Source organism: Larus michahellis, chromosome 10 (assembly GCF_964199755.1).
Source record: "Larus michahellis chromosome 10, bLarMic1.1, whole genome shotgun sequence".
NCBI classification, from domain to species: Eukaryota; Metazoa; Chordata; class Aves; order Charadriiformes; family Laridae; genus Larus; species Larus michahellis.
In genome coordinates this window covers 24753116-24778096 of record NC_133905.1, presented here as the reverse complement: position 1 = coordinate 24778096, position 24981 = coordinate 24753116, and the positions used below count along the sequence as shown (strand labels likewise).

General features: G+C 51.0%; 2 protein-coding genes across 2 annotated transcripts; one reads left to right on the top strand and one right to left on the bottom strand.

Moving 5' to 3' along the window:
* Nucleotides 1-6269: 6269 nt before the first annotated feature.
* Nucleotides 6270-7383, bottom strand: LOC141749192 (T-cell surface glycoprotein CD1b-1-like). Its single transcript, XM_074602260.1, has 4 exons — nt 7095-7383; nt 6699-6983; nt 6502-6592; nt 6270-6330 (listed from the first exon to the last, which is right to left on the bottom strand). Exons 1-4 carry the CDS (start codon nt 7381-7383, stop codon nt 6270-6272), a joined length of 726 nt encoding a protein of 241 aa, XP_074458361.1.
* An 11215-nt stretch (nt 7384-18598) lies between these two features.
* LOC141749383 (antigen-presenting glycoprotein CD1d-like) lies at nt 18599-24377 on the top strand. Its single transcript, XM_074602770.1, has 6 exons — nt 18599-18830; nt 21341-21598; nt 23239-23520; nt 23632-23916; nt 24068-24164; nt 24287-24377. Exons 1-6 carry the CDS (start codon nt 18755-18757, stop codon nt 24291-24293), a joined length of 1005 nt encoding a protein of 334 aa, XP_074458871.1. The 5' UTR covers nt 18599-18754; the 3' UTR covers nt 24294-24377.
* The last annotated feature ends 604 nt before the right edge of the window (nt 24378-24981 follow it).

Below are 24981 nucleotides of genomic sequence, written 5' to 3'. Positions count from 1 at the left end.
CCCTTTTCACGCAACACGCATTGCTTACAATTTTGGTTCCAGTGCTCTCGTATAGTTCTAATCTTGCAATGTTTTTGCTGCAGCATAGACATTAAATCGAGAAAGAAGGTCTTCCTCACCTACGCGCAGCCCTTCCCCACAGCTCAAGGTGAACAAACAAACTGGTCGGAAGGCGCAGATGGGGTTCGAACCCCTGATCTTCAGTTTATGAACTGTCCTCTGCTTGGGGGAAAGAAGGAGCAAGGGGGGCGCTTTCAGAGTGATGGCGCTCGTCTCCTGGAATCACCGCTCTGCGTAATGGAGCCCTGCTTTCCTGGAGATGGCTGAACGCCTGCCTGCTGATGGGAAACAGTGAATTAATTCCTTATCTTGCTTTGCTTGCACATGCAGCTTTTGCTTTACCTATTAAACTGTCTTTACCTCAACCCATGAGTTTTTCCACTTTTCTCCTTCTGACGCTTCTCCCCATCCCCCTAGGTGGCAGTGAGCTAGCGGGTGCATAGGGCTGAGCTGCCGGCCGGGGCTAAAGCCAAACGGTGTCTGTCTCTGTCCTGTGTTTGGACTAGGAGTGCTTTAGAAAGGAGCTTTCTGCTGGGATCTGTGCAGCTCAGGATAGCTGCCTCTGTGACTACCACACAGGTTTCACTCTGTCAAGCCAAGCTGTGATACAAGGGCTTTGGTCTCCCCTGTGTCCCGAGCAAAGCCAGAAATAGCGTTACATGATCAAGCTCCGGTGGGACATAGAGGAAGCTTGTAAGGAAACCATTGTGTCCTGCTGCGTAGGCTTTGAACTAGCCCTGGTGAAAAAGCTGACCAGCAGATTGTCACGAGAGGACGCTCGGGATGCAAGGGCATGTATTTCCCAGAGCTCGCTTGCCTGGTGGGACGTGTGCTTTGGTGGTCCCATGCCAAAAGAACGTGGACTGCACAGCCAGGCATTTATAGATGTATCTCTTGTACTTCCCAGTGGAATAATCACCTAAGGCAGAGGAGACCGGCGCAGAAGCAGTGAAGTTCTGGCCTTTTTCTCAAGCCAAGGAGGCAATTTCACCAGGAGATGGCTCTCCTTAACAGCTGCAGGCAGCTGCCAGCTGTCTGAAAACATTACAGCTCTTTCCAGGGGTGAGCTGATTGTTTTGTACCCGCTAATGGAAGGCAAAAAGAAAGCATGTTTGTCTTGGCTGAATGAATGGCTGGAGAAATGTTACTCACGCGGACAGGGGCGATCTTGGTGTTTGTCTTCGGAAGTCTGCAGATGGGATATGCTGGAGCCACATCCTTCCCATTCCTGGTCACGGAGGGCTTCACACTGTCACGAGGACCCGGAGAGCAGATGTCTTCCGTGGGACGTTTTGCCCCTTTAACTTGTGTAAGTGGCGGCTTTGGTTTTGGAGGGACTGTGATTCAGGTAAGCTAGGAAGAAAAGCATGTGAAAGGACACCTGCATGCAACTGCATATTTAAAGCTCCTTTGTAACTGAAGGAGTTTGAATTTCCAGCCTCATGAAATTCCCTTCATGGGTGACTTTTTCCTCCATGAATAATATACGTGAGTTACACAGTGCCTTGTAGTGCCAAAGAGTAAAATGCTAAGCACGAAAGGTTTTGCAACTGCATTGCTAAATTATCTTGAAAAGAAAGTGGCTCTCCTGCCAGCAGGGTTCCTAAAACAACAATGGAGGCACTAAATAGTTAATGGTAATGTCAACAATATTTTATTGTGCTGAAGTATTCTAACCCCATAAGTAGCTGCTAAGCTGACTTGAAGCAAATGTAAAGAACGATTCTGTGATTATTTTCTTTTTTTCTTTTCCAGGAGTCCAGATAGGAAGATCCCCAGCAAATGCTGCACAGTCACTAGCTGTTATTGATAGGAAAACGGCACCTTCCTAGCCACGGCAAAGCAGAGCTTCATAATGAAATAAAGTCCGTGTGTGCCACAGAAGATCTCAAGTTGGAAGGGACCCATAAGGACCATCTAGTCCAACTCCCCACTCCTCGTAGGACTGCCTAAAACTAAACCACATGACTAAGTCTTGTCCAGACACCCGGTGAACTCTGACAGGCTTGGTGCCGTGACCACTTCCCTGGGAAGCCTGTCCCAGTGACTGACCACCCTCTCAGTGAAGAACTTTTTCCCAATGTCCAATCTGAACTTCCTCTGACAGAGCTCCTTTCCATTTCCTCGTGTCCTGTCGCTGGTCACCAGAGAGGAGATCAGCAGGAGATCAGCACCACCCCCTCCGCTGCCCTCCTTGAGGACGGTGTAGACTCTGATGAGGGCACCCCTCAGCCTTCTCTTCTCCAAGATGAACTACCCAAGTCACCTCGGCTGCTCCTTGGAAGTCTTGCCCTGCAGACCTTTCACCATCTTGGTGACCCTCCTCTGGACACACTCTGGTAGTTTGCTGCCCTTCTTATATTGAGGTGCCCAAAACTGCACCTCATACTCGAGGTGGGGCTGCATTAGTGCAGCGTAGAATGGGATGATCACCCGCCTCGACTGGCTCACGATATTGTGCTTGATGCACCCCAGGACACCGTTGGCCCCTTTGGCTGCCAGGGCACACTGTTGACTCCAATCCAACTTGCCATCAACCAAACCCCAGATCTCTTTCTGCGGGGCTGCTCTCCAGGCTCTTGTCCCCCAGTTTGTATGTGTAACCAGGATTACCCTTTTCCAGGTGGAGAATCCGGCACTTGCTCTTGTTAAATTTCATACAGCTGGTGATTGCCCAGCTGTCTAGTCTATCCAGATCTCTCTGTAAGGTCTCTCCACCCTCCAGGGATTCCACAGCTCCCCGTAGTTCAGTATGATTTGCAAACTGACTTAACCTACATTTGACTCCTGTATCCAGATCATTTACAAAAAAAAACATTAAAGAGCATTAAGGTGGTAGAAAATCTCTTCCTTACTAGGCACCACACACACCTTTCAGACACAGTTGTCAGTCATTTACACATTATGTAGTCATTCAATGATTCAAAAAAGAAAACATAGCTTAGAACGTAGTTTCATATAGCTCACGGCATATGTCTGGCCCTTGAGCTCCTCATACTGACTGAACTTTATACCCTCCTAATTGCTGACATTTGAAAATGTAATGTACTGATAGCCCATTTCTTTCTAATCTCACAATTTTAGATCATGATTTGTGTATTCTGAAAACCTATGTTGCTGCATTACTTTACTGAGCACATCCTACACTGTTTAAATTTCTACATTACAAAAATTAGAACTCATCAGAAATATGCAGCTCTCCTGCAGAAACCAACATCCATTATTTTTACTGGTAGGATACCCATGAACTAGAACATAGCTCTGGATAGGATTATTAATGCTTTGATGCAGAGGGAGTAAAAATCTCCTTGGCATTCATTTAAATGATCAGATAGCCCATAGTAGCAAAGCTACATCATTTGACAGTAGCATTAAAATCACCCAACTGATGTAATTGAAAATGTGCGGTAACTCCTTCAAGAAGAAAGAGTAGCAGTGGTCAACAGTTTCTACTGCTTTTTAAAAAGATATGTTTATGTGTGGATGTCGCGTTAAAAGGACTGTAGTTCTGATATTTGTCTGACGGAGTCCCAGGACTTTCACTGATTTGCTATCAGAGTCCCATCAAAGGACTTTCACTGAGTCAGATTTGAAAATAATCAAAATTAGTGTAGCAAAAATAATAACAGTTCCGATATCTGTCTGTCAGAGTCCCACCAAAGGACTTCCACTGAATCAGATTCACAAGTAATCATAATAAGTTATTTTGTTGAGAGCGACAGAAACAGACTTGAGATCGTCATTAAAGAATTCACTGACTACAACGGCGCTAATTAGTTAAAGTTGATATTGCTAGCAAAAATAACGATAGTACAACAACCTGCGGTAACATTCCCCAGAGGGTGAAGGGCGCAGCGCTTACCCCGAAAGGCGTCCCTGCCTGGGGTGGAGGAAGAGAACGCAGCCCGTCGACTGGTGTGTCAGGTATCAAGTTTCGTCTCTCCCAGTTTAACAGGCATTTTCTCCATCCTTTCATCCCCAAAATTATGAGGTTTCCCTCCCCTAGGTGATCTGTAGTATGCCTTGGGTAGAGAGATGAGTGCTGTGGTCATGTACGTTTAGCGTGATCTCTAAAATCTTCATTAGCATATACAGGGGTGTCAACTTTCATATGCATTCCACAGGTAATGAGGCAAAGGCCAATTATCGGAGAAACAAAGAACTACACAAAGTCTCTGTTATCTTGATTTTATGGTCTTTGCTGACAAAAAGCAGGGCTGTCCTGGCTCCCCGAGACTACCGTTATTTGTATTTCCTGTGGGAGCCAGACAAGGCTTCACTCCCCTGGGCTGCACAAGAGATAGCAAAGCCAGTCTGAATTGCTCTTTGAGCACAGAGACTCCACCTCGTTATCCAAATTCCACACCCCCAGAGCCATGCCTGGGTGAGTTGGGGTGGGGTGGGCAGGGCTGCAGTGTCTCTAGGGCTGGGACGAAACGCATAAACAGACCTCTCGAAATGCCCGGGTGTTTGTGTGTGTTTGTCCTGGTTCCGGCAGGGACAGGGTTAATTCCCCCCAGGCTCTGGCAGGGACACAGGTATTCCATCCCATGGGAGCCATGCCCAGTGTGAGCTGCCGGGGGGAGCGGGCTGGGGCGTTCAGGGTCCAGTCGGTGAGCGGTTCGTGTTTGTACATTCCTCTATTCGTGTTATTGTTGTTGTTTTCTTGTTCCCTCTGCTGTTGTGTTTAACTGCCTTTGTCTCAACCCATGAGTTTTGCCTTTTTCTTCTGATCCTTCCCCGTGGAGGGGGGGAGTTCGAGCGAGCGGCACGTGGTTCTTTGTCACCATCTGAGACCAAACCGTGACAGTGTTATTGTAGGTTCTCTTGGGAGATCATACACATGACCACCTTTTCTTACCATGTTTGCTCACCGGCTGCATCCGCTCTCCAGGTTTGTTGGGTGAGCTTCATCCTGCCACGTCCCATGAGTGCTGCAGGGTGTTTCCCTCCATCTGGGAGACGAATTGCCCCATGTGCCCTGTTGATGCTGAGACTGCGGGCTCCCAGCCCCGAGGTGAGCCCTACCTGCAGCTGAAAGGTTCATCTGTCTGTCCTAGCTCAGCGAGGTCTGGGAGAGATGCAGCATCCCTTCTCCTGCAGGGAGACCCTTGAGCCCTGCAGTGCCGGCGGTTGACTCTGAGCGTCAGGGAAATCCAGTCCTGCCTGCAGCACTGTGGGTCATAGGGTTTGGCCAGGGGAGAAGCCGCCCCAGCGGAGTTGTGGTGGATGTGGCCATAGGCCAGCCAGGTTTTCTTCTGACTCAGTAGATAGTTGGCTCACACGTAGCTGCCAGAGACTTTTCCCGTGCAACTTTGCCAGGAAGTTGTCCTGTGAAACCAAGCCTTTTGAAGAACATTCAAGAGTGTGGTTGATTGGGAGCACGAACTAACTTCCTTCCTATGCCTGTCTGAATTCCACTGTCTCTGATGGGAGATTCACTTCCTTCTTCTCCTTAATTGGGAGGCTTGGGGGCACTTTACCCCCATGTACACAGTTGCTTATTTCCATGAAATATGTAAGAACGTGTTTGTATATGCACAAATACTCTTTTATCCTTTTTTTTCCTTTGGTGTTTCCTGCAATTAGCCCAAATGATTCAGTGGTTCTCCAGCTTCCATTTGCAGCTGGTCAAAATATCCCCAAGCCCATCCAAATCCTGAGGAAAGGCACGCGTTCTTAGTGAAAACATCAACATTTTAATTTCATTTTATACACATCTGCAATTCCCACAGATTACATCAGAGCTTCAGTGTTACTCAGCACTGGTTTGTGGCCAGGTGTTGTTAGTCTGTGTGGAAAAGTTCTGGAATATGGTTAATAAAGGCAGCTTTTAGGAAAAAACGCTAGAAAGTGACAGTAGAAGGGCACAGCTTACTGCCTATGGATAAATGTGTTATTGTACCAGAACTGGAAGAAATTGCAACTGGGCACTGGGGTGCCCTAAAGAGCCTCCATGAGTGTATGGGACAGTGCCACGAGGTAAGAAGTGATCATGTGTAACGAGTGAGAAGGTCTCAGACTTGCATCCTTGTCTGCTTAGCAAATCGAAGCTGGTCAGGATACCCCCAGGTTCCCCCCCTGCATCTCTGAGTCGAGCTGATCTCGCACTCAGCAGTGTCCAGAATTTTGCTGAAGCAGAAAAAGGTAGAGTTTTTGTCCCTGTGAGGGTGGTGGAAGGAAACGGGGGCTGTTGACTCCCTTCCAGGCTAAGCTTCTTTGCTCAGGATGGAGTTCCTGGACTCCGATTCCTCCATCTGCTGGTGCTTTCTGAAATGAGAGGGGGATTGCTCATAGGTACTCCATGCAAGAGGTTTCATGGGGTGCAGACAGCTGCTGGCAGGGTTGGAGCAGGAGCTTCGCTGCTAAGTGCAGCCATCCCCTGGGGCATTTCCTCCCCTCCTCTCCCACTGCAGCTCCACGGGGCAGAAAGGGCCTCACCTGCGTCTCCACACCCAAAGCGCTGTGATAGCAGCCACAGCTGCCAGCAGCCCGGCCCCGAGCCCTGCGATCAGCACCACCTCCGAGTTCCCTGAGAAACACAAGCAGAGGCTGCCATGAGCTTTCCCAGCTTTGCTCCATTCCGTGGGGCAGGGCAGCTCAGGAGTCCTATCCCTGTCCCCGTGGGTGGCACCTACCCCAAGGGATGAGGAGGCTGCGCGTGCCCAGGCTGCTGTGCCGCACGCGGCAGGCGTAGCTGTGCCCATCACGGGGGGCCACGGCCAGGACGCTGCGGAGCTGGTAGGTGAGGTCGGCGTTGGGCAGGATGGCGCTGGTGTTGAGCGTCGGGCCTGGTGGCACCTCCTGGCCGTCCCGCAGCCAGGCCACGCTGATGGGCCGCGGGTAGAAGCCGGTGACATGGCAAACCAGCAGGAGCTGGTCTGGTCTGGGTGTGCGGGCGAAGACCGTGGCCACGGGCATCTCTGGGGTGTGAGAGCAAAGGGGTGGGGGAAGCCCTGGTGGGGCACCACTTTTGTCCCCAGTGAGTGGGGGGCTTTGCGGTGGCCGTGCCAGGCTCAGGGGGGGTGTCTCACCTTGTCTCTCCAGAGCTGCCTTCCCATGGGCCAGTAACACCTCCATGTCGTCAACACAGGTATCGTTGAAGAGGACTTCCACCATCTCAGTAAAGGCAGTATAGTTCTGGAGAACAGCCTGGACGTAGCGCGACAGGTCGGTGTCTTGGGACAGCAGCCATGTAACATTGTCCGTGTTGAAGCTGAGGAAGTCCTGGCCATTGTAGCCCACATAGGCGAAGGCCCGGGAGGTCCTGTTGGGGTAGAGCACACAGCCCGCCACGCATTGGGCACAGAGACTCCACCTCATTACCAAAATTCCACATTATCCACCCTGTGATTATAGTCACTTGAATTGAAATCCAAATCACACACTCATAAAACCAATTTTGGGGTTATCCCTTACATATATCGCTCTGGCACTTCAGGTCATGCTCTAGCGGCAGAGATTGTAGGGGTTTGGGGTTTTTTTGTATGGTTGGACTTGATGATCTCAAAGGTCCTTTCCAACCATGAAGATTCTATGATTACATGATTAGACTTCTCTTCCTCCACTTCAGGACTCACCTTCAATTCTGTCCTGCCAGAGATCATACACACCTGATGAATTAAACACGCGGGTCAACATAGATTTGACACAAGCCAATATCACACAAAAAACAATGACTGCAATGACTGCAATAATCACAGATTGCAATAAAGAAGCAAGCCATCCTGATAGTGAAAATCCCAGTCTGTGTAACAGCTTATTCAACCATGTTATTTCCATCCCTTGTCTCAGTCACGCGCTTTATGTGTTGTTCATCAAGATGTTTAGTCACATTTGGTATATGAACACATCAGGTGTCATTTACTAAGTCTGAATATCCACACACTCCATTTTCATGCAGTAATAGCAGATCTAATACCAGTCCGTTTTGCAATGTCGTTGCAGCTGTTAATTTAATTTTCCCAGTCCACTCGGGTCACACTAGCCAATGCCTTGATTTGTCCCATAAGTTTCTACAGCATCATGCGATTCTGGAAAGCCATTATCTGGGGTGTAAAGATGGATTCCAAAGTCCATCCAACTACAGTTCCTGTGTTCAGATACTGCCAAGGGTCTCCTGCTTCCCGTTTGATCCGGCCCCATAGAGGTGGCACAAGGGGTTGTTTTTGCCAGAGAGGACAGAGTGTCAACAATCCCAATATGTGTCGGTGTCATGGGCCTTCCACTGGAAAATCGGTAGTCCACATTCCATGACTACTAACCCAAACAGTGCGTCCCATAGAAGGCAATGTTAGCTTTTCAAAATTTATATGGGCATCCTTAACTGTCAAACGCGACCAGGTGTCTCTGATAGGAGTGGTATATTTACAGCAAATACAACCCGGGTGAAGGGCTCGAGCTATCGGGCCCAATTTCTGAATTTCACTCTCATTGCTAGGGCAATTGTAAACTTTGGTACAATTCCATTTATAGCATTTTGGTTTAATAGAACAAGAAATCTTAAAATCGGTCCCCTGCTCCCATCCCAATCAATGCACCAGTCAGTAGTCTGCATGTAATGCCAGTCACCTGTTTGGGGTTCTTCACATGTTTTGGGTAAGTGCATTCCCCAGGGAAATTTGTCACATGTCATTTTGATTGTTGCATGGGAATATTTACCTTCCCAGCAGGTTTCTTTCTGGCCAGCGTACAACCAGCTGAGAGAATATATTGTAGTGTTTCCAAACTTCATCTTGCCTACGCTAGTTTTTGTCATGGCCGTAAAGGTTCAATTTAGATGAAGGGTTAAAATTCCCCAGTCCAAAGGTGAAGCAGCGGACTTCGGTAGCGGCAAACACGTTAATCGACTGACATTATGTGTATGCCCAAAAGCACGGATCAGTTGCAATACAAGGTTTGAGGAAAAACTCCATCCACAGGTAGACAACAATAGAATACCCAAACTATAACGGTGGTTAAAATTTCAGTTGCCAAACTATTATCAACACAATGAAAGCAAGTCAGATTGTTACAGCTATTAGCAAGCCTTGAGGACACTCCAACTAGGTGTAGGATAGGCCGTGGTCCCAGGTGAAATTTGTTGTTGTCAGTGTTTCTGCAAAGTAAAACAAAAGAGAATGCTTGGTCATATTCTGATCAGCAAAGTTAAAAGGTAGGTACCACCCATCTGCTACTAATTCAGTGTATTTTCCCAGAACTGTCCTTTGCTTCCCAAGCCTAGAGATTCTTTGGAGTTGTTAACGCCATTGCCACTGTTCCAATCTGGGGCATTTTGACCATTACTGGTTGGCCCGCATAAAATCCTGTAGGATATTTCCCTGGTTTAGTATGTACTTTAGGGACAATGGTGTAGGCTGATACACAAAAAGCTTTCATCCTCGGGCATCCATCTGCACTCCACCAATTATTTAACTGATAGGTGGCATCAGACAATCATGAGCGCCACCCAGGTTCATAGGTTTTAGAGAACTGTTTGACCAACACATTTGTTCCCTCAGCAATACCATTAGCTTGGGGATAGTAGGGAGTACGGAATACCCCCCGATAGGGACGCCTTTGGGTAAGACTTAGATTATACCAAGTGTTTCTTCTGGGAACTTAGAAATTTCTCTAGAGAATCTCTGTCCTACATTTATAGCCAGGCTGTATCGTTTATAACTTTGTCACGCGTTTTGTATATTCAACAATATCTTTATTTTCACGTGCTTTGCAGACAGTGTATTTATCACCAGAAATCCTAAGAACCTGTATATCTGTTGTTTAAATAAACCGCACTGTTTCAGTAGCTGGTCATTTCAGTTTCTCACTGAACGTGACCAAAGACTGGAGAGTGGCCGTGCTGGTTCATGAGCGCGACTAGACTGAAGGCGCAGCCCACTATTAGTGTATCCAAATCGTAACAGTTTAATATATTAAACGTGACTGGACTGATAGTGGTGAACAGGGCATCACTCAGAACTTAAACCCAGCCGCACCCGGCCTCCCGCCTCGGTGAGGAGTGTTAGAACGCAAGGGGGTTTATTTTCTGCCAAAACCACTTTGTCCCTTTCACACAACATCCATATACGGTGTTATTAACTTCTTATTTTGCTGTAAAAGTCACAGGAAAAGAGAATTGGATTCATCACTCCCACGTTAAACAAATTCCTAAGGAACAGCACTTAAATGAACAACTCCCAGCAACCAAAAACCCCACCAATCCTTTGGGGAGATTAAAGCTTGGACCATTCTAATTCCCTAAGGAGGAACTAAAACAATTGTGCCAAAATGAGTGGTGACCTTAAGAACCATAGGTCAGCCCCAAGAGCCATATATTCCCTGGGGTTCTTCTATTGCTTAACACTTTTTAGTGATACTACAGTAGCTAGCTCTATTTTGGCTATTGACTCCATACAAACAATTGTGGACCAACTCAATTTTTCCTCCCCTAATGCCTCTGCTTGCAATCATTAGTTTCCCGCCTATACCCAGGCCCCTCAAAAGATTGGTGGGAAACACAGTTCAGCCACTGGGGACTTAACTCTTGGTTATCAAGCCTATTAGCCACTCTTATTAAGATTTTACTTCCTGTAGTTGTTACGCTTTTGTCATTCTGTTTATTTTCTCAATGTGTTCAGACTAGTCGGACAAACATAAGAGTATGCAAGGGTATAGATGTACCCTTCTTGATGACCCTGTATAAAGTAGGTATGTCTATAAAAACAAAAGGAGTCCTGTTGAGAATTGCTAGGATTAACAGCTTTGTGTAGCACTAGAAGCTAAAGCAGTTGAAGCCTTAGGCCACAAGAGCTGACCGAGAGCAAACTTTTTCATAAAACCTATGCTGCAAACGCAGAACTAGCTGCAACCGGCAGATGCGAGCAGAATGAAGCAATTCCAAGAGAAGCAGGTAATTTCAGAAAAAGGCCAGCCCAGTGATCAAGAAAACCGATAAGAAATCAATAGACCAATGACAAGCATTAAGTGACTGGACTTGGGGATTGCCTGATGGGTGGTACGGGTATGAATGGGGTGTGTGATCTGCAGTAGAGGTCCTTCTTTGAGGGCACCCAGATCAAGATGCTCTGCATGTCGGATAAGTAAACTATTTATTTACTCAGCAGATCGGTGACTCATCTTCTTCAAGCAGGAACCTAGGGCCGAGCCCTGTAGAGGTGAAAGAACATATAAGAGACAAAAGAATTCATGTCTTGGACGTGCAGGTAGCCAGAATGTCTACGTGTCAGCTGTTCATCCTTGGTTCCTTCCAAAACTGGTGGAGAACCAGTCAAGGACCTGCCCTGCCAAATGCAGTAGCCTAAAACAGAGCAGTGGAATGGCACACCTAGGTGTCAGTTTCTTTGGGCACCTTTTCTACACGTGCCTAGAAGGTGTCTCAAGTTAGATAAGGTGAATGCCAGTCTAAAATGTATGAATAACCGTATTTCTGAGATATCAAAGAGAAAACAAGATACGAACTGTTTATCCCAAAGGCTCGTATTGCAGGCATCTTACTTCTCTCTGATTCAGCTGTGTCTAGTTGGTCATATACATACATCCCTGGGTGGACTATCACCATGAATATGGCAAAGCACATACAGTCAAGAAAGGAAAACATACTTCATCTCTACCCAGAATTTTCTTCTAAAAAGCATGCACAACCCCTGATGCTATTGCCCTTACAGACCATAGGAAAGTCATGGAAAGTCCTAGCTCCCCAGCACAGTTTATCATCCTGGGACTTCCCAGCTCTCGAGACATACAACTTTCACTCTTCTTTCTCTTCTTAGTTTTTTATCTCATCAGTATAATAGCCAACATTATCATCATCGTGGCTTTACATCTAGTATGTCATCTCCAACACCCAGGTATTTTTCCCTGGGGTTGTCCTTCCTGCATATAACGTATACCTCAGTGTCGTGGTTTAGCCTCAGACAGCAACAAAGAACCACGTGCCGCTCGCTCGCCCCTTCCTAATACAGGAAGAATCGTAAGAAAAGGCAAGACTCTTGGGTTGAGACAAAGGCAGTTTAACAGGACAGTAAAGGGAACAGGCAAACAACAACAACAACACGGATAGGGGAATACACAAACGCGATTACGGAACCGCCGCTCCCCACCGCTCGCCGGCCGGACCCGGGACGCCCCCGCCCGCTTTTAAGCAGCAACTTCCTGCCCCCTCCCCCGGCAGCTCAGGGTGGGCGTGGCTCACATGGCATGGAATACCAGGAAAAATTAACCCTATCCCCACCGGAACCAGGACACTCAGTCACAGTCCCCAAGTTGCTCTCCATGCTAGTAAGTTGGAATCAGACTATCTGTTTTGCCATCTGAGTCTCGCAGTCTTATTTCTTCTTTATCCTTGGGATAGCTGAGCGTGTCCTACTTGCAGTGGTGGCCTGTGACAGATACATAGCCATCTGCTACTCCCTCAGGTTAATGTTACAAGTAGAAAAACAAGCACCCAGATCATCCTCCTTTGCTGGATTGGAGGCTGTCTGTCACCTTTGATGCCTGCTGTTTTACTGACTGATTTACCTTCTTGTGGCTCCAGTGTAGTTAACCACTTCTGTGATACGCTACCGCTGCTGCAATTGGCACGTGTGGGCAAGTATGTGATGAAAAAGATGATATCGATACTTTCTTCTCTGGTGACCTTTGGGCATCTTCCTCTCTGTTGCTATGTCTTAGGTCTATATTGTCATCACTGTCCTGAAGACCCCTTCTACTGAAACCTTCTCCACTTGCGTTTCCCATCTCATGATTCTCTCATTGCTTTGTGGGGCAGGAATTTTCATGTGTTTGCATCCAACAGCAAGGACTTCCTTGAATATGAAACACACTGAGACAGTGGTATACAGTGTGGCCATTCCCAGGTTGAATCCAATGATCTGCAGCCTGAGAAATCAAGATCTGAAGAAGGTTTTGAGGACAATCCTCATAAAAAGAAAGTTGGGAACTAGATCGTTTGTGTAGCCAATTAGAGAACAAAAGAAGAAACACTTCCTTAAATAAAGGGTAGATAACTTGTGTTTCTTATTCATTTGGTAGCAGGATTTTCCAGAACAGTGCTTTAATTTCCAGACAACCAGACAACATCAGATGAAAGTCCCCAAGGGGAAAGGACCACCATATTCTCCAGGCTTGAGGACAAGTTGTTATCACTCACTGCGTTAGACTGAACTGAAGTCTTGGTCGTTTTCAGTGGCATTCCTTTTTTTTTTTACCATTGCTACTTGAGCTACTTGAAGAGCCTCAGTCACCCTGCAACACAGATGGATTGGTCCTGAAATTTCTCCCCTTAGGTTTATGGCATGTTTAAAGCCCATGTTTAGGAATCACCCCCTATCATTTTAGGCATTCATGGAAAACACACATAGGTGTCATTTTGCTTGTTTGACCAGATCTGTCTAGTGTGCTTCAGAAATGCCCCTGGCTATCTGGCAACTCTGCCTGAGGTGGAGAGGAACCTACAGGGAACTTGAACTGCTTTGAAGCAGGAAAAAGATGCTGGATCACCTGAAATGGCATTGGACAACTCTAGCCTAGGGTCACAGCTCCATTGCTAACAGATGAGATGTATGAGACCAACCCTTCAGCAATTTCTTCACAAGATTTTAGAGGGGGTTTGACTCATTTGCCCGTGCACTGGTGCCTCGCACCACTTGAGATGTCCTTTGGTGTCCAAGGTAAGTGTGCGGGACTGGCAGAAAGGACATGTGAAACCTGGTCTTCTGCAGTAATAAGTCAAGACCATGCTCATAATCCTTGGGTGTGACAAATGTCTGCCGTTAGGAAATGGTTTGTACCTTTACAGTTAATATTCAGAAATAGTGACTTGAGGGGATGAATCTGTTCCCCAAGCTTTGAAGACCATGCTAATATGCGATGACTTGTGTCCTTGAAGTGAATGTTTCTTCCACTAAAGTAGCTCGGCTATAATCACCTACAATAAAGACTATGTTGTTTGGACAGACAATTCACGGCTACCAAGGTTCCTTTGACTAATATTGGGACTGCTAAGTGTACTCACCTATGGCTGTTATATGGGGGGAGGGAGGGGGGGGGCGCAGCCCGTTGTTACAGTTTATACTAAGACTTCAGCTCAGCCATCTGAAAAGCTAAAAGAAATCTTTATACATTACACCCATACTGCAATGTAACGTGGGAGGCAATGGATGTATTTGAGAAATTGAGAGTACGGGGGAGGCAAAAAGTCTACGTTGCTCCTTGATGCTAATTTATCCCTTGGGGTGTCTTTAATAACTGTGAAATATCCAACTTCTGTGTTTGTTCAGCAAATTTTAACCAAGAAATATGAGAGAAGCAATTAAGCATTGTATACTACCAAACCCATTCAAATTTTAGTAAGTGCAACTAAGAGAAACAGGGCAAGTTGTATCATTATGTGAAATCACCCACAGCAAGTTGCTCCACACTGAGGTGCTCTCTCTATACGAACAGATGAAAGGCTTCATTCAAAAACAAAACCAGGGAGAGGTGGAAACTAAGAGATTCATCTTCTGTACCAATAGGCACATTTGCATCTTGCACGGGTCTGATCACCTAGGCTCCATCGACACTTAGTGAAGAGAAGCAGGCAGTTCTCAGGTATGATTCATGCCGTTCTTGGGAAAAATAACTTTGAAAGTGCAAGGCTTCTCAGCCTAAAATTTATCAGTCGATCAAAGCCGATTTGACTAGTCGGACAGTTTACTTAATGGGATATAAAACCAGTTTATAGTTTGGATCACTTAAACCACTGAGAAAAATGTCTCATTTCACAAAAAGGACAAAATAACTTAGCATCACTGGGGACAAAGAATGAGGTCTTCAACTGATGTGAAACTGGTATAGCTCCAGCAAAGAGCAAGTGGCCAAGACTGACAAATAAATCATTCTTCACGTACAAAACCTCCCCAGGCAGTCCTAGGGTAAAACCACTGTATGCTCTTGACATACGTCAATGGTGTGTCCATGGTGTCAAGGACAGGCTGTTCTGCAAGGGAAGGTGAGCTAGGAACTGAGGGTGACAGCAAGGGAGTAAGGTTGTTACATCACCAACAAGGAGCCAGGAAGTCAAACCAGCAAACTGGGGGTAAGAATCAGGTTTGGAAATGGTAACCAGCATCAGCCGGGAGTCCAGTGATCACCCAGCAAATCTGAGGTGACAATTCAGATCCACTCAAGCCAATGGGACAGGACTGGTGTCAGGAATGGAGAAGTACAAGACTTGCAGCAGACAGAGCTGAAGCATAGCTCCTGTGTAGCTCCTACACAGATGGGAGCCAAGGACAAGATTCTCGGTTAAAAGCAGTTCCCAAGTGGAGGTGAGGTTATGACCAGGTTTCTTAATGACATCTGTCATCAGCAAGCCATCCTAAAGCTTAATTTGAAAGATGGAAGTGCACTGCAGTCCCTCATAAATGTAACTTCTATCTTACTATGGTGAATATGCACCAACCCCAATAAAACCTCAGACAAACAGTCATCCAGTTCAAGCCATTGTAGCTGTACTGCTGTAAAGAATTGTATTGGTGCCATTTCTGGGTCTGCCAGGCCACCACAGCATCCCTACTTCTCCATGGAGCAGCTCCACAGAAGGGAAGGGGTTTCCTTGTCTCCCCATGTCTGACTCAGTGTCATGGGATGCTGTAGCTCAGCCCGCAGCAGCCCCATATGGGGCTTCCCCATGTCCCCACCACAGCTGGGGACATCTGAGATGAAGACGTGGCGCGGGGACACCTTGGAGGGGTCACATGGCACCCTGCCACATTTCAGAGGGAACATCTCTGCCCTGGTTGTGTTTGGAGGTAATCAGGGCGTCCCATCTCAAACTTCCCCTTGGCTTCCCGTTTCAGTTCTGCCTTTGACCACAACATGGGCACCCCCAGGAAAGGGGAAGAGAAACTGCAGGGCGAGGGGATGCACCAGGGGACAGCCGGGGACGAGCGGTGGGTAGGGGACATTGTGGGGGTGAGACCAGCTCTGGTCACCCCATTGACCCTCCAGTGCTGAACACTGGTCACAATGGGGACAGAGTAGGGGGATGGACTCCACCATTCCTGTTCCCATGGCCATGGGGGGACAGGGTTCCCCACCAAAGGTGGTGGTAAGGAAAGGGGAGAGCCAGGCTGCAGCCCAGCCCCAGGCCCCCTCCTGGGGCCGTTTGCGGGAGAGTTGGAGCTCCCCAGCACTGTGGGGTGCAGTTCCCAGGCCCCATGGCATGGATGGAGCTCCGTGGAAATGGGGAGGCTGTTCATCCGCAGCAGCCCTCTGAAATGGGCCTCGGGGTGAGGGGGACCGTGGACCCATCCCTGTCCCAACTTGGTGATCCTGCCTGGCCAAGTGCCACTGCTCCAAGTGTCTGATGACTGTCCGTGGAAAACAGACCCTTCCAGGCCCCGCAGCCCATCTCTCCCCTTGGGGACCATCACACTACAGCTGCTCCAGCCCATCCTCTTCCTGCATCCCCAGAGGAATTCCTGCAGTGGCCGCTTCCTCCAGCCCTGCCTGCACCCGTCCCCAACCCTGCAGCCCTGGGCCTGGAACTACTCGTCACCTCCTTCCTGGGGAGCCCCTTCCCCAGCATCAGGGCAGCGGTGCTGAGCAGTCGGGGGATATCACCAGCACTCCTCACTCTTCCCCCCCAGAGCCGTCCATGGCCACGGTCTTCGCCCGCACACCTGGCCCAGCTTTGCTCCTGCTGGTTTGACACATCACCAGCTAGCTTCTCCCTGCATCCCATCATGCGGGACGGCCGGGAGGTGGCATGGGGCCAACACACAGCCTGGGGGCATGGGGAGCCCAGGCATGTGGCCAGGCTGTGGGAATGGCGTTTGTCTCCTCTGCAGGAAAGACAGCCACGTAGGGGTGAACCTAGCTGCAAGTGGCTCCTGTGGTTCTCACCCTCCTTCCCCCTCAGGAGGTCCCCCCAGGAAGCACCGCAGCGCACTGCAGAATCCCCACACTGCGGCCAGGAAGACTTTCCCTTTTCCTGGACACTGGCCCATGTCCCTGGCATGTCAGGAGAAGCAATGCCTCCCCCAGCCTCTCCCACCTCTCGGCATCTCCATGGCCAGTGTCCGTCCCTGGCAGAAGGGCAGTGACAACCTGGGGCCAGACCAGCGTGGGGCTGCTGAGTGGGATGGAGGATGGAGCAGTCCACAAACCAGGGAGAGATGGAGCGATTTGAGCTGTTTTGCTGAGGAGAAAGGGGAAGGGAGGACCCAAGTGACCTCTCCAATCCCCTGACACCAGGAGCCATTTCGAGCAGGTGCGAAGCCGCTCTGGCTCCAGTGCTGATCTCCCCCTCTGTCTGGGATGGGTTTGGATCAGGATCTCCTCCCCTCCTGACTCCTGCCCCCACACCCGACTCCTGCCCCTGCAAAAGCTGGAGGGATTGGGGGCCAGTCACCCTCCGAATAAGGGAGATCGCTCAGCAATTATCGTCATGAGCAAAACAGACTCAGCTTTAGGAAATTAATCAAATTTATTGCCAATCAAAATCAGGTACGATAATGAGAAATAAAATGTCTAAAAGCATCTTCCCCCAACCCCTCCCTTCTTCCTGGGCTGCACTTCACTCTTGACTTCTCTGCCTCCTACTCACAAGTGGCACAGCGTGATGGGGAATGGGGACTGCCATCAGTTTATTATGCATTGTCTCTGTTGCTCCTTCCTCCTCACCCTGCTCCAGCATGGGGTCCCACCCACAGGAGACAGTCCTTCACAAACTGCTCCAGCATGGGTCCTTCCCATTGGCTGCAGTTCTTCACAAACTGCTCCAGCGTGGGTGTTTTCTACAGGGTGCAGTCCCTCCGGGAACAGACTGCTCCAGCACGGGTCCCACATGGGGTCACAAGTCCTGCCAGGAGCCTGCTCCAGCATAGGCTCTCCACGGGATCACAGCCACCTTCAGGCACATCCACCTGCTCCAGCGCGGGGTGCTCCATGGGCACCATGGTCCTTCACCATGGGCTGCACAGGCACCACGCCTGGAGCATCTCCGCCTCCTCCTTCGTCGCTGACTTTGGTGTCTCCATAGTTTTTTCTGTCACATATTCTCACTTCTCTCTCCCAGCTGCTGTTGTGCAGCAGTTTTTACCCCTTCTTAAATATGCTATCGCAGAGGAACTACCAACATCGCTGACTGGCTCATCCTCGGCCAGCGGCGAGTGTGTCTTGCAGCCGTCTGGAACTGGTTCTGTTGGACATGGGGGCAGCTTCTGGCATCTTCTCCCAGAAGCCACCCCAGCAGGCTTCCTGCTACCAAAACCTTGCCGCATAAACCCAGTGCTCTCTGCCAGGGGTCTACAGAGTAAAGTCCTGGGCGGTACCATGGGAGAAGGCAAAGGCCACTATGGGCTGGACTCAGACTACATCTCCTTGGGTGCCAGGGTGCTGTTGTAGCCGGGAGGGATGCCCACTGCAGCTGACTTTGCACCCACGCAAATCCCCTGGCAGTCACAGCCACTGGCCAGAGCGTCCCAGCCCTCCACCAGCCACACCATCTCTCCCTGGGGAACACACCCAGCCAGGCCCTCCCCAAAACCTCAGCACCAGCCTCATTGGCTACAGGAGCCACGCAATGACACTGCCACTGCCAGAGCTGCACAGGCAGAGCAGCCCTGGGGAGAAGTAGGCGGTCACGGCTTCCGTGGCCCCTTCCTCCTCTTGCTTCATTTGCTCCTGCACACCTGCTGCCGGCACCATGCAGCCTCCTCGCCGCCTCCTCCTCCTCCTCCTCTTTCTCCTGCTTCTTCCTGCGATGTGGGCAGATCCAGAGGGTAAGTGAGAGCCCTGCCTCACCCCCACCTGCTCCCATTGCTGCACTGCGGGACCCCACAGAGCTGGCAGGGGGTGGGCACAGACAGGCCACTGGCCCCATCATCAGTGGGACAACCCCCACCCCACAGCACCCAAAGCTGCCCCATCCTTGCCCACCTGCTTGGCATTCCCTGCCCCACACCATCCTGCCCAGCCCAGCACCACCGGCACGGGAGTTCAGCCGCCTGAGCAGCCATGGGGCAAGGGGTCCCTAAGCCAGGCCTGGGGTGCCGGGGTGCCCCCAAAGATGCCTTCCTCCTGCAAGGAGCCTGCAGGCAGCAGGCGTTCTCAGCCCTTCACGGCACAACAGCCCTGCACTGGGCTCCAACCCCTTGAGCAGGTCCTGGGCATCGCCCTTTGCCTGCAGGAGCATTTCTCTTGCATTCAAAGGGTCCCTGAATCCTCTACATTCTCCCCCTGTGAAACAGCTGAAAGGTTCCTCCTGCAGCTACAACCAGCCCTGCACGCCCAGCCTGTGCTTGCCATTCCAGGGGCAGGCACTCCCCACACCCTGGCCAGGGGGGCACCCACTGCTCCAAAGCAGGCTTCACTCTGCCCTGCTAATTCTGCCAGATCCTCATTCAGCGCTGCAGCATCGAACTCAGTCCCCTGCCTCCTGTTAGGGTTCACCCTTGAGCCAGTCAGTCTGACCTCGGTGCCTGGGAAGGTCATGGAACAGATCCTCCTCAGTGCCATTGCACGGCACATGCAGGAGAACAGGGTGATCAGGCCCAGTCAGCATGGGTTTGTGAAAGGCAGGTCATGCCTATCAAACCTAATATCCTTCTATGATAAGGTGACCCACTTAGTGGATGAGGGAAAAGCTGTGGATGTTATCTACTTGGATTTTTGCAAAGCTTTTGACACTGTTTCCCACAGCATTCTCCTGGAGAAACTGGCTGCTCATGGCCTGGACAGGTGTACTCTTCGCTGGGTAAAAAACTGGCTGGATGGCCGTGCCCAGAGAGTGGTGGTAAATGGAGTTAAATCCAGTTGGTGTCCAGTCACAAGTGGTGTCCCCCAGGGTTCGGTGCTGGGGCCGGTTCTCTTTAATATCTTTATCAATGATCTGGATGAAGGGATTGAATGCACCCTCAGTAAGTTCACAGATGACACTAAACTGGGCGGGCGTGTTGATCTGCTTGAGGGTAGGTTGGCTCTGCAGAGGGATCTGGACAGGCTGGACCGATGGGCTGAGACCAATGGTATGAGGTTCAACAAGGCCAAGTGTCGGGTCCTGCACTTGGGTCACAACAACCCCATGCAGCGCTACAGGACTGGGGCAGAGTGGCTTGAAAGCAGCTCGACAGAAAAGGACTTGGGAGTGTTGGTTGACAGCCGGCTGAATATGAGCCAGCAGTGTGCCCAGGTGGCCAAGAAGGCCAACAGCATCCTAGCCTGTATCAGGAATAGTGTGGTGAGCCGGACTAGGGAAGTGATCATCCCCCTGTACTCGGCACTGGTGAGGCCCCACCTCGAGTACTGCGTTCAGTTTTGGGCCCCTCGCTACAGGAGGGACATTGAGGTGTTGGAGAGTGTCCAGAGAAGGGCTACAAAGCTGGTGAGGGGCCTGGAGGACAAACCTTATGAGGAACGACTGAGGGAGCTGGGGTTGTTTAGCCTGGAGAAGAGGAGGCTGAGGGGAGACCTTATCACCCTCTACAACTACCTGAAAGGAGGTTGTAGAGAGATGGGGGCTGACCTCTTCTCCCTGGTGACAAGTGATAGGACGAGGGGAAACGGGTTCAAGTTACGTCAGGGGAGGTTTAGATTAGATATTAGGAGACATTTTTTCACTGAAAGGGTTATTAAACATTGGAATAGGTTGCCCAGGGAGGTGGTGGATTCACCATCTCTGGAGGTGTTTAAAAAAAGAGTAGATGGGGCACTGAGGGACATGGTTTAGAAGTGGCTCTTGTCAGGGTAGGCTAAAGGTTGGACTCGATGACCTTAAGGGCCCTTCCAACCTCAACAATTCTATGATTCTATGATTCTATGATTTCCTGGGAGCCCTAAGCAGCGGTGAAATGCCCTTCCCTCCCAGCCCCCCAAGCCCCCGCAGCGTGTGCAGGTCTCCAGTGGATCCAGTTCCTGGCATGGGCACTCCTTGCCAGGGGAAGCATCAACCCAAACCGTCACCAAGGTTCCCCCTACCATCCCTGCCATGCGGCTAAGTGACAGCTTAGAGAGAGGGACAGACCCTGGGGAGGTGGGTGGCTAAAAAAAGGAAAGTAGAGGAGAAGCGGGGAGAGGCTGAGAGAGCCTGCCGAAGGAAACTGCAAACTGAGTAAAAACAGGGGATTTCCCCCGCCCTGCCCGTCTGCCCCATCTTGCCTTGCCTGTCCCCAGGGACACTATAAACCACCGTTCTTCCTAGGGCTGCCCACCAGCACTGGAACTGGCAGTCCCCGATCTCCTCCTTCATCCTCATGTACCCCAACGCTGCTTCCTCTCTCACCTCTCCCCACAGGCTCTTATAAACTCCACCTTTTCCAAACCTCCATCTTCCACAACACCAGCTTTGTGGACATTTCGGCCTGGGGCACTCTGGAGGACATTGTCTTTCTTACCTTTGAGAAATACACCTGGAACATCCTCTACCTATACCCATGGGTTTACCCATCCCTGCCTGCAGTAGAGTGGGAGAGCCTGCAAAATCTCTTCAGGACCTATGTGCACAACTTCCCTCTGTCCCTGTCCAGTGACGCCAGGATGTTCCAGGCACCCTGTGAGTACCAGGTGCTCAGCACCTCCTCATCTATCGCAGGGAGCTGTGAGAATGAGCTCAGAGCCACCGCCAACGGCTTTCCAAAACCGGGGCTGCAGGAGGGAAGGGACTGGGGCTTCATCCTGCACCAGCAAAACCCCCGAACCACCCTGTCCTGTGCAGGGGTCACACGGGGCCATCCTGGGCCCCCACACAAACCTTGGCCGTGTTTAGCTCCACTTACACCCTCACACCAGCCGCACCTATTCCTCTCCAAGCACCCCAAATCCCACCGGAGAAGTCATCTGAGAAATGCAGTGGAGGGGCCTCTCCACTCCTGTCTGTGGGATGGGACACACAGAGCAAGCGCCTGGCCCTACAGGCTGGTGCAGTGCTGGATAACCAAGGGCAAGGTACCCTGCAGAGCGCCACAGTCCTCTTACTCGCCCAAACCCCACACCAACAACCCCTCTCAACAACACCCACCCCAACCCCGTGTCCTGTCACTCCCCCAGAGCAGTGCTCTGTGCTCGGCCAGGGCTCTCAACCCTGTTGTGGGCAGGGGGCAGCTTGAGGACAATGAGCTACAGGGTTAGGACAGGTTTCTCACACGCAGTTTCTACCGGGCGTAAAGCAGAGCAGTGACATGGGAGAATAGAATATAGAATACAGAATACAGAACATAGAACATAGAATGTAGACTAGTTCAGTTTAGTTCAGTTGGAAGGGACCTACAACGATCATCTAGTCCAACGGCCTGACCAATTCAGGGTTGACCAAAAGTTAATGCAAATTATTAAGGGCATTGTTCAAATGCCTCTTCAACACTGACGGGCTTGGGGCATCAACCACCTCTGTAAAGAAAAGTTTCCTCATGTCGAGTCTGAACCTACCCTGACGCAGTTTGAACCATTCTCATGCATCAAGTCCCTGGATCCCAAGGAGAAGAGATCAGCACCTCCCTCTCCACATCTCCTCCTCAGAAAGCTGTAGACATCAATGAGGTCGTCCCTCAGCCTTCTCTTCTCCAAACTAGACAAGCCCAGGGCCCTCAGCCACTCCTCATAGGATGGGCCTTCCAGCCCCTTCACCAGCTTTGTTGCCCTCCTCTGGGTGCATTCAAGGACCTTCACATCTCTCTTAAAGGGTGGGGCCCAGAACTGCACACAGTGCTCAAGGTGAGGCCGTACCAACACTAACTACAACATGGCAATCCCCTCTCTTGACCCGCTGGTTATACTGTGTTTGGTGCACCCCAGGATGTGGTTTGCCCTCTTGGGTCCTGCGGCTGGCTCAAACTGAACCTGCTCTTAGCCAGCACCCCCGGATACCTTTCTGCACTGTTGCTCAAAAAAGCATCGAATGCCCCCACTTTCTCTTCATCCCTGTTAGTCAGTTGACAATCTTCAACAAGTATCGGTCCAATATTTTCTTTAGACCTCTTGCTATTAATGCACTTTAAAAAAAACCCTTCTTCTTGCCTGACAGCCTGAAACACTGGCCAGTTTCAGCTGTAATTGAGCTTTGGCCTTTCGTGTCTTCTCCCTGGGGAGAATGACTTGGGGTGCAGAGGGAGTGGGAAAAGGGTTGCACTCAAAGAAGCAGGTGCAATTTAGGGCTCCAGCTCCAGCTGCACTCATGATGACCATTGTTCCCCCCAGACCCCTTTGTGTTCCAGTGCATGGCCGGCTGCGACTTGTATCCCAATGGCTCCTATACCAAATTCTACCATGTCGCCTACAACGCCCATAACTTCCTCAGCTTCAATGCAGATAAGAGCCGCTGGGAGAGACAGCAGGAGAGCGAGCTGGCGGCACAAGTTGAGGGGCAGTTCAACAACTTCACCGTCTTCTCTGACACCCTGCAGCACCTTCTCAATGTCACCTGTGTTGACCACATGAAGAAATTCATCAAGTATGGGAAGGCATCTCTGGAGAGGCAAGGTGAGACACCCCCCCTGACCCTGGCATGGCCACCGCAAAGCCCCCTACTCACTGGGGACAAAAGTGGTGCCCCACCAGGGCTCCCCCCACCCCTTTGCTCTCACACCCCAGAGATGCCCGTGGCCACGGTCTTCGCCCGCACGCCCAGACCAGACCAGCTCCTGCTGGTTTGCCATGTCACCGGCTTCTACCCGCGACCCATCAGCGTGGCCTGGCTGCGGGACGGCCAGGAGGTGCCACCAGGCCCGACGCTCAACACCAGCGCCATCCTGCCCAACGCCGACCTCACCTACCAGCTCCGCAGCGTCCTGGCCGTGGCCCCCCGTGATGGGCACAGCTACGCCTGCCGCGTGCGGCACCGCAGCCTGGGCACGCGCAGCCTCCTCATCCCTTGGGGTAGGTGCCACCCACGGGGATGGGGCACAGGGTGCAGACAGAGGCCCGTGACCCCATGCAGGTGCCTGGAGGATGGTGGGTCAGGCTCCTATGGCAGCTCCAGCCATAGCCTCCTGTGCACCTGTACCTCTCGCTCTCCTCTCTCCTCCAGGCAGCTCCAAGGTAGCTCTCAGTGTCGGCATCACCATTGTGGTCCTGCTGGCCATTGCTGCAGCCCTCGCTGGGGCCATCTGGCACTACAGGCGCAGGTGAGGTCTCCTCCTCGCACAGCTGCACCAGCCCCATCAGCTCCAGACCATGGCAGGTGGGAGCTGCCTGGCCCGGTCTGCCTGCTCTTGTCCAGCCTCACTCACCTCCTCCTCTCCTGCAGGAGCTGAGAGCACGGGACACACCACACCAGGGATTCCCCAGTGCCACACTGGCCCCCGACATCTCCCTGATAATAAATAGCTAATTAACACCACCGTGCAATGTGGAAACTCCTGGTGTGCCATGCCCAGCGCCCGCAAGCACAGGGCATCACACAGCTCCTGACCACCCCAGGACAGATGGGAAGAGCCTCAGTGCAGCGCAGGGGCATGCCTGCGCTCCTCATCCAAGGGCGAACCACTGGAACAGCCCCCCCAACACCAGCAGGGTGTCCCTGGCCCCAGCCCCTAATCCTGGAGGGCATCAGGCTCCCCACGAGGCAGCAGGACTCAGACATTGCCGACGCAGGCTGGGGCAGGGATGCAGCAGGGCGAAGGAGCACCGTCTTCCCCCCACTCACCCTCCTGGGGGCACGTCAGCGCCTCTGCACCAGATCCCAGGCCCTGCTGACAGCAGGCGTGGGGCCAGCACACAGCCTGGGGGCACGAGGAGCCCAGGCACATGTCAGGCTGTGGGAACGGGGTTTGCCTCCCCCATGGGACATACCGCCACACTGGGGCAAATCCACCCAGTTCAGTGCTGGGGGCAGCAGCACGGAGGGGACAGAGATGTCTGTGCCACGCAGGGCCAGGCTCTCTGGGCACGAGTGGCAGCAAAGGACCTTCCCATCAGGGACAGCGGAGGCAGCCCGTAGCC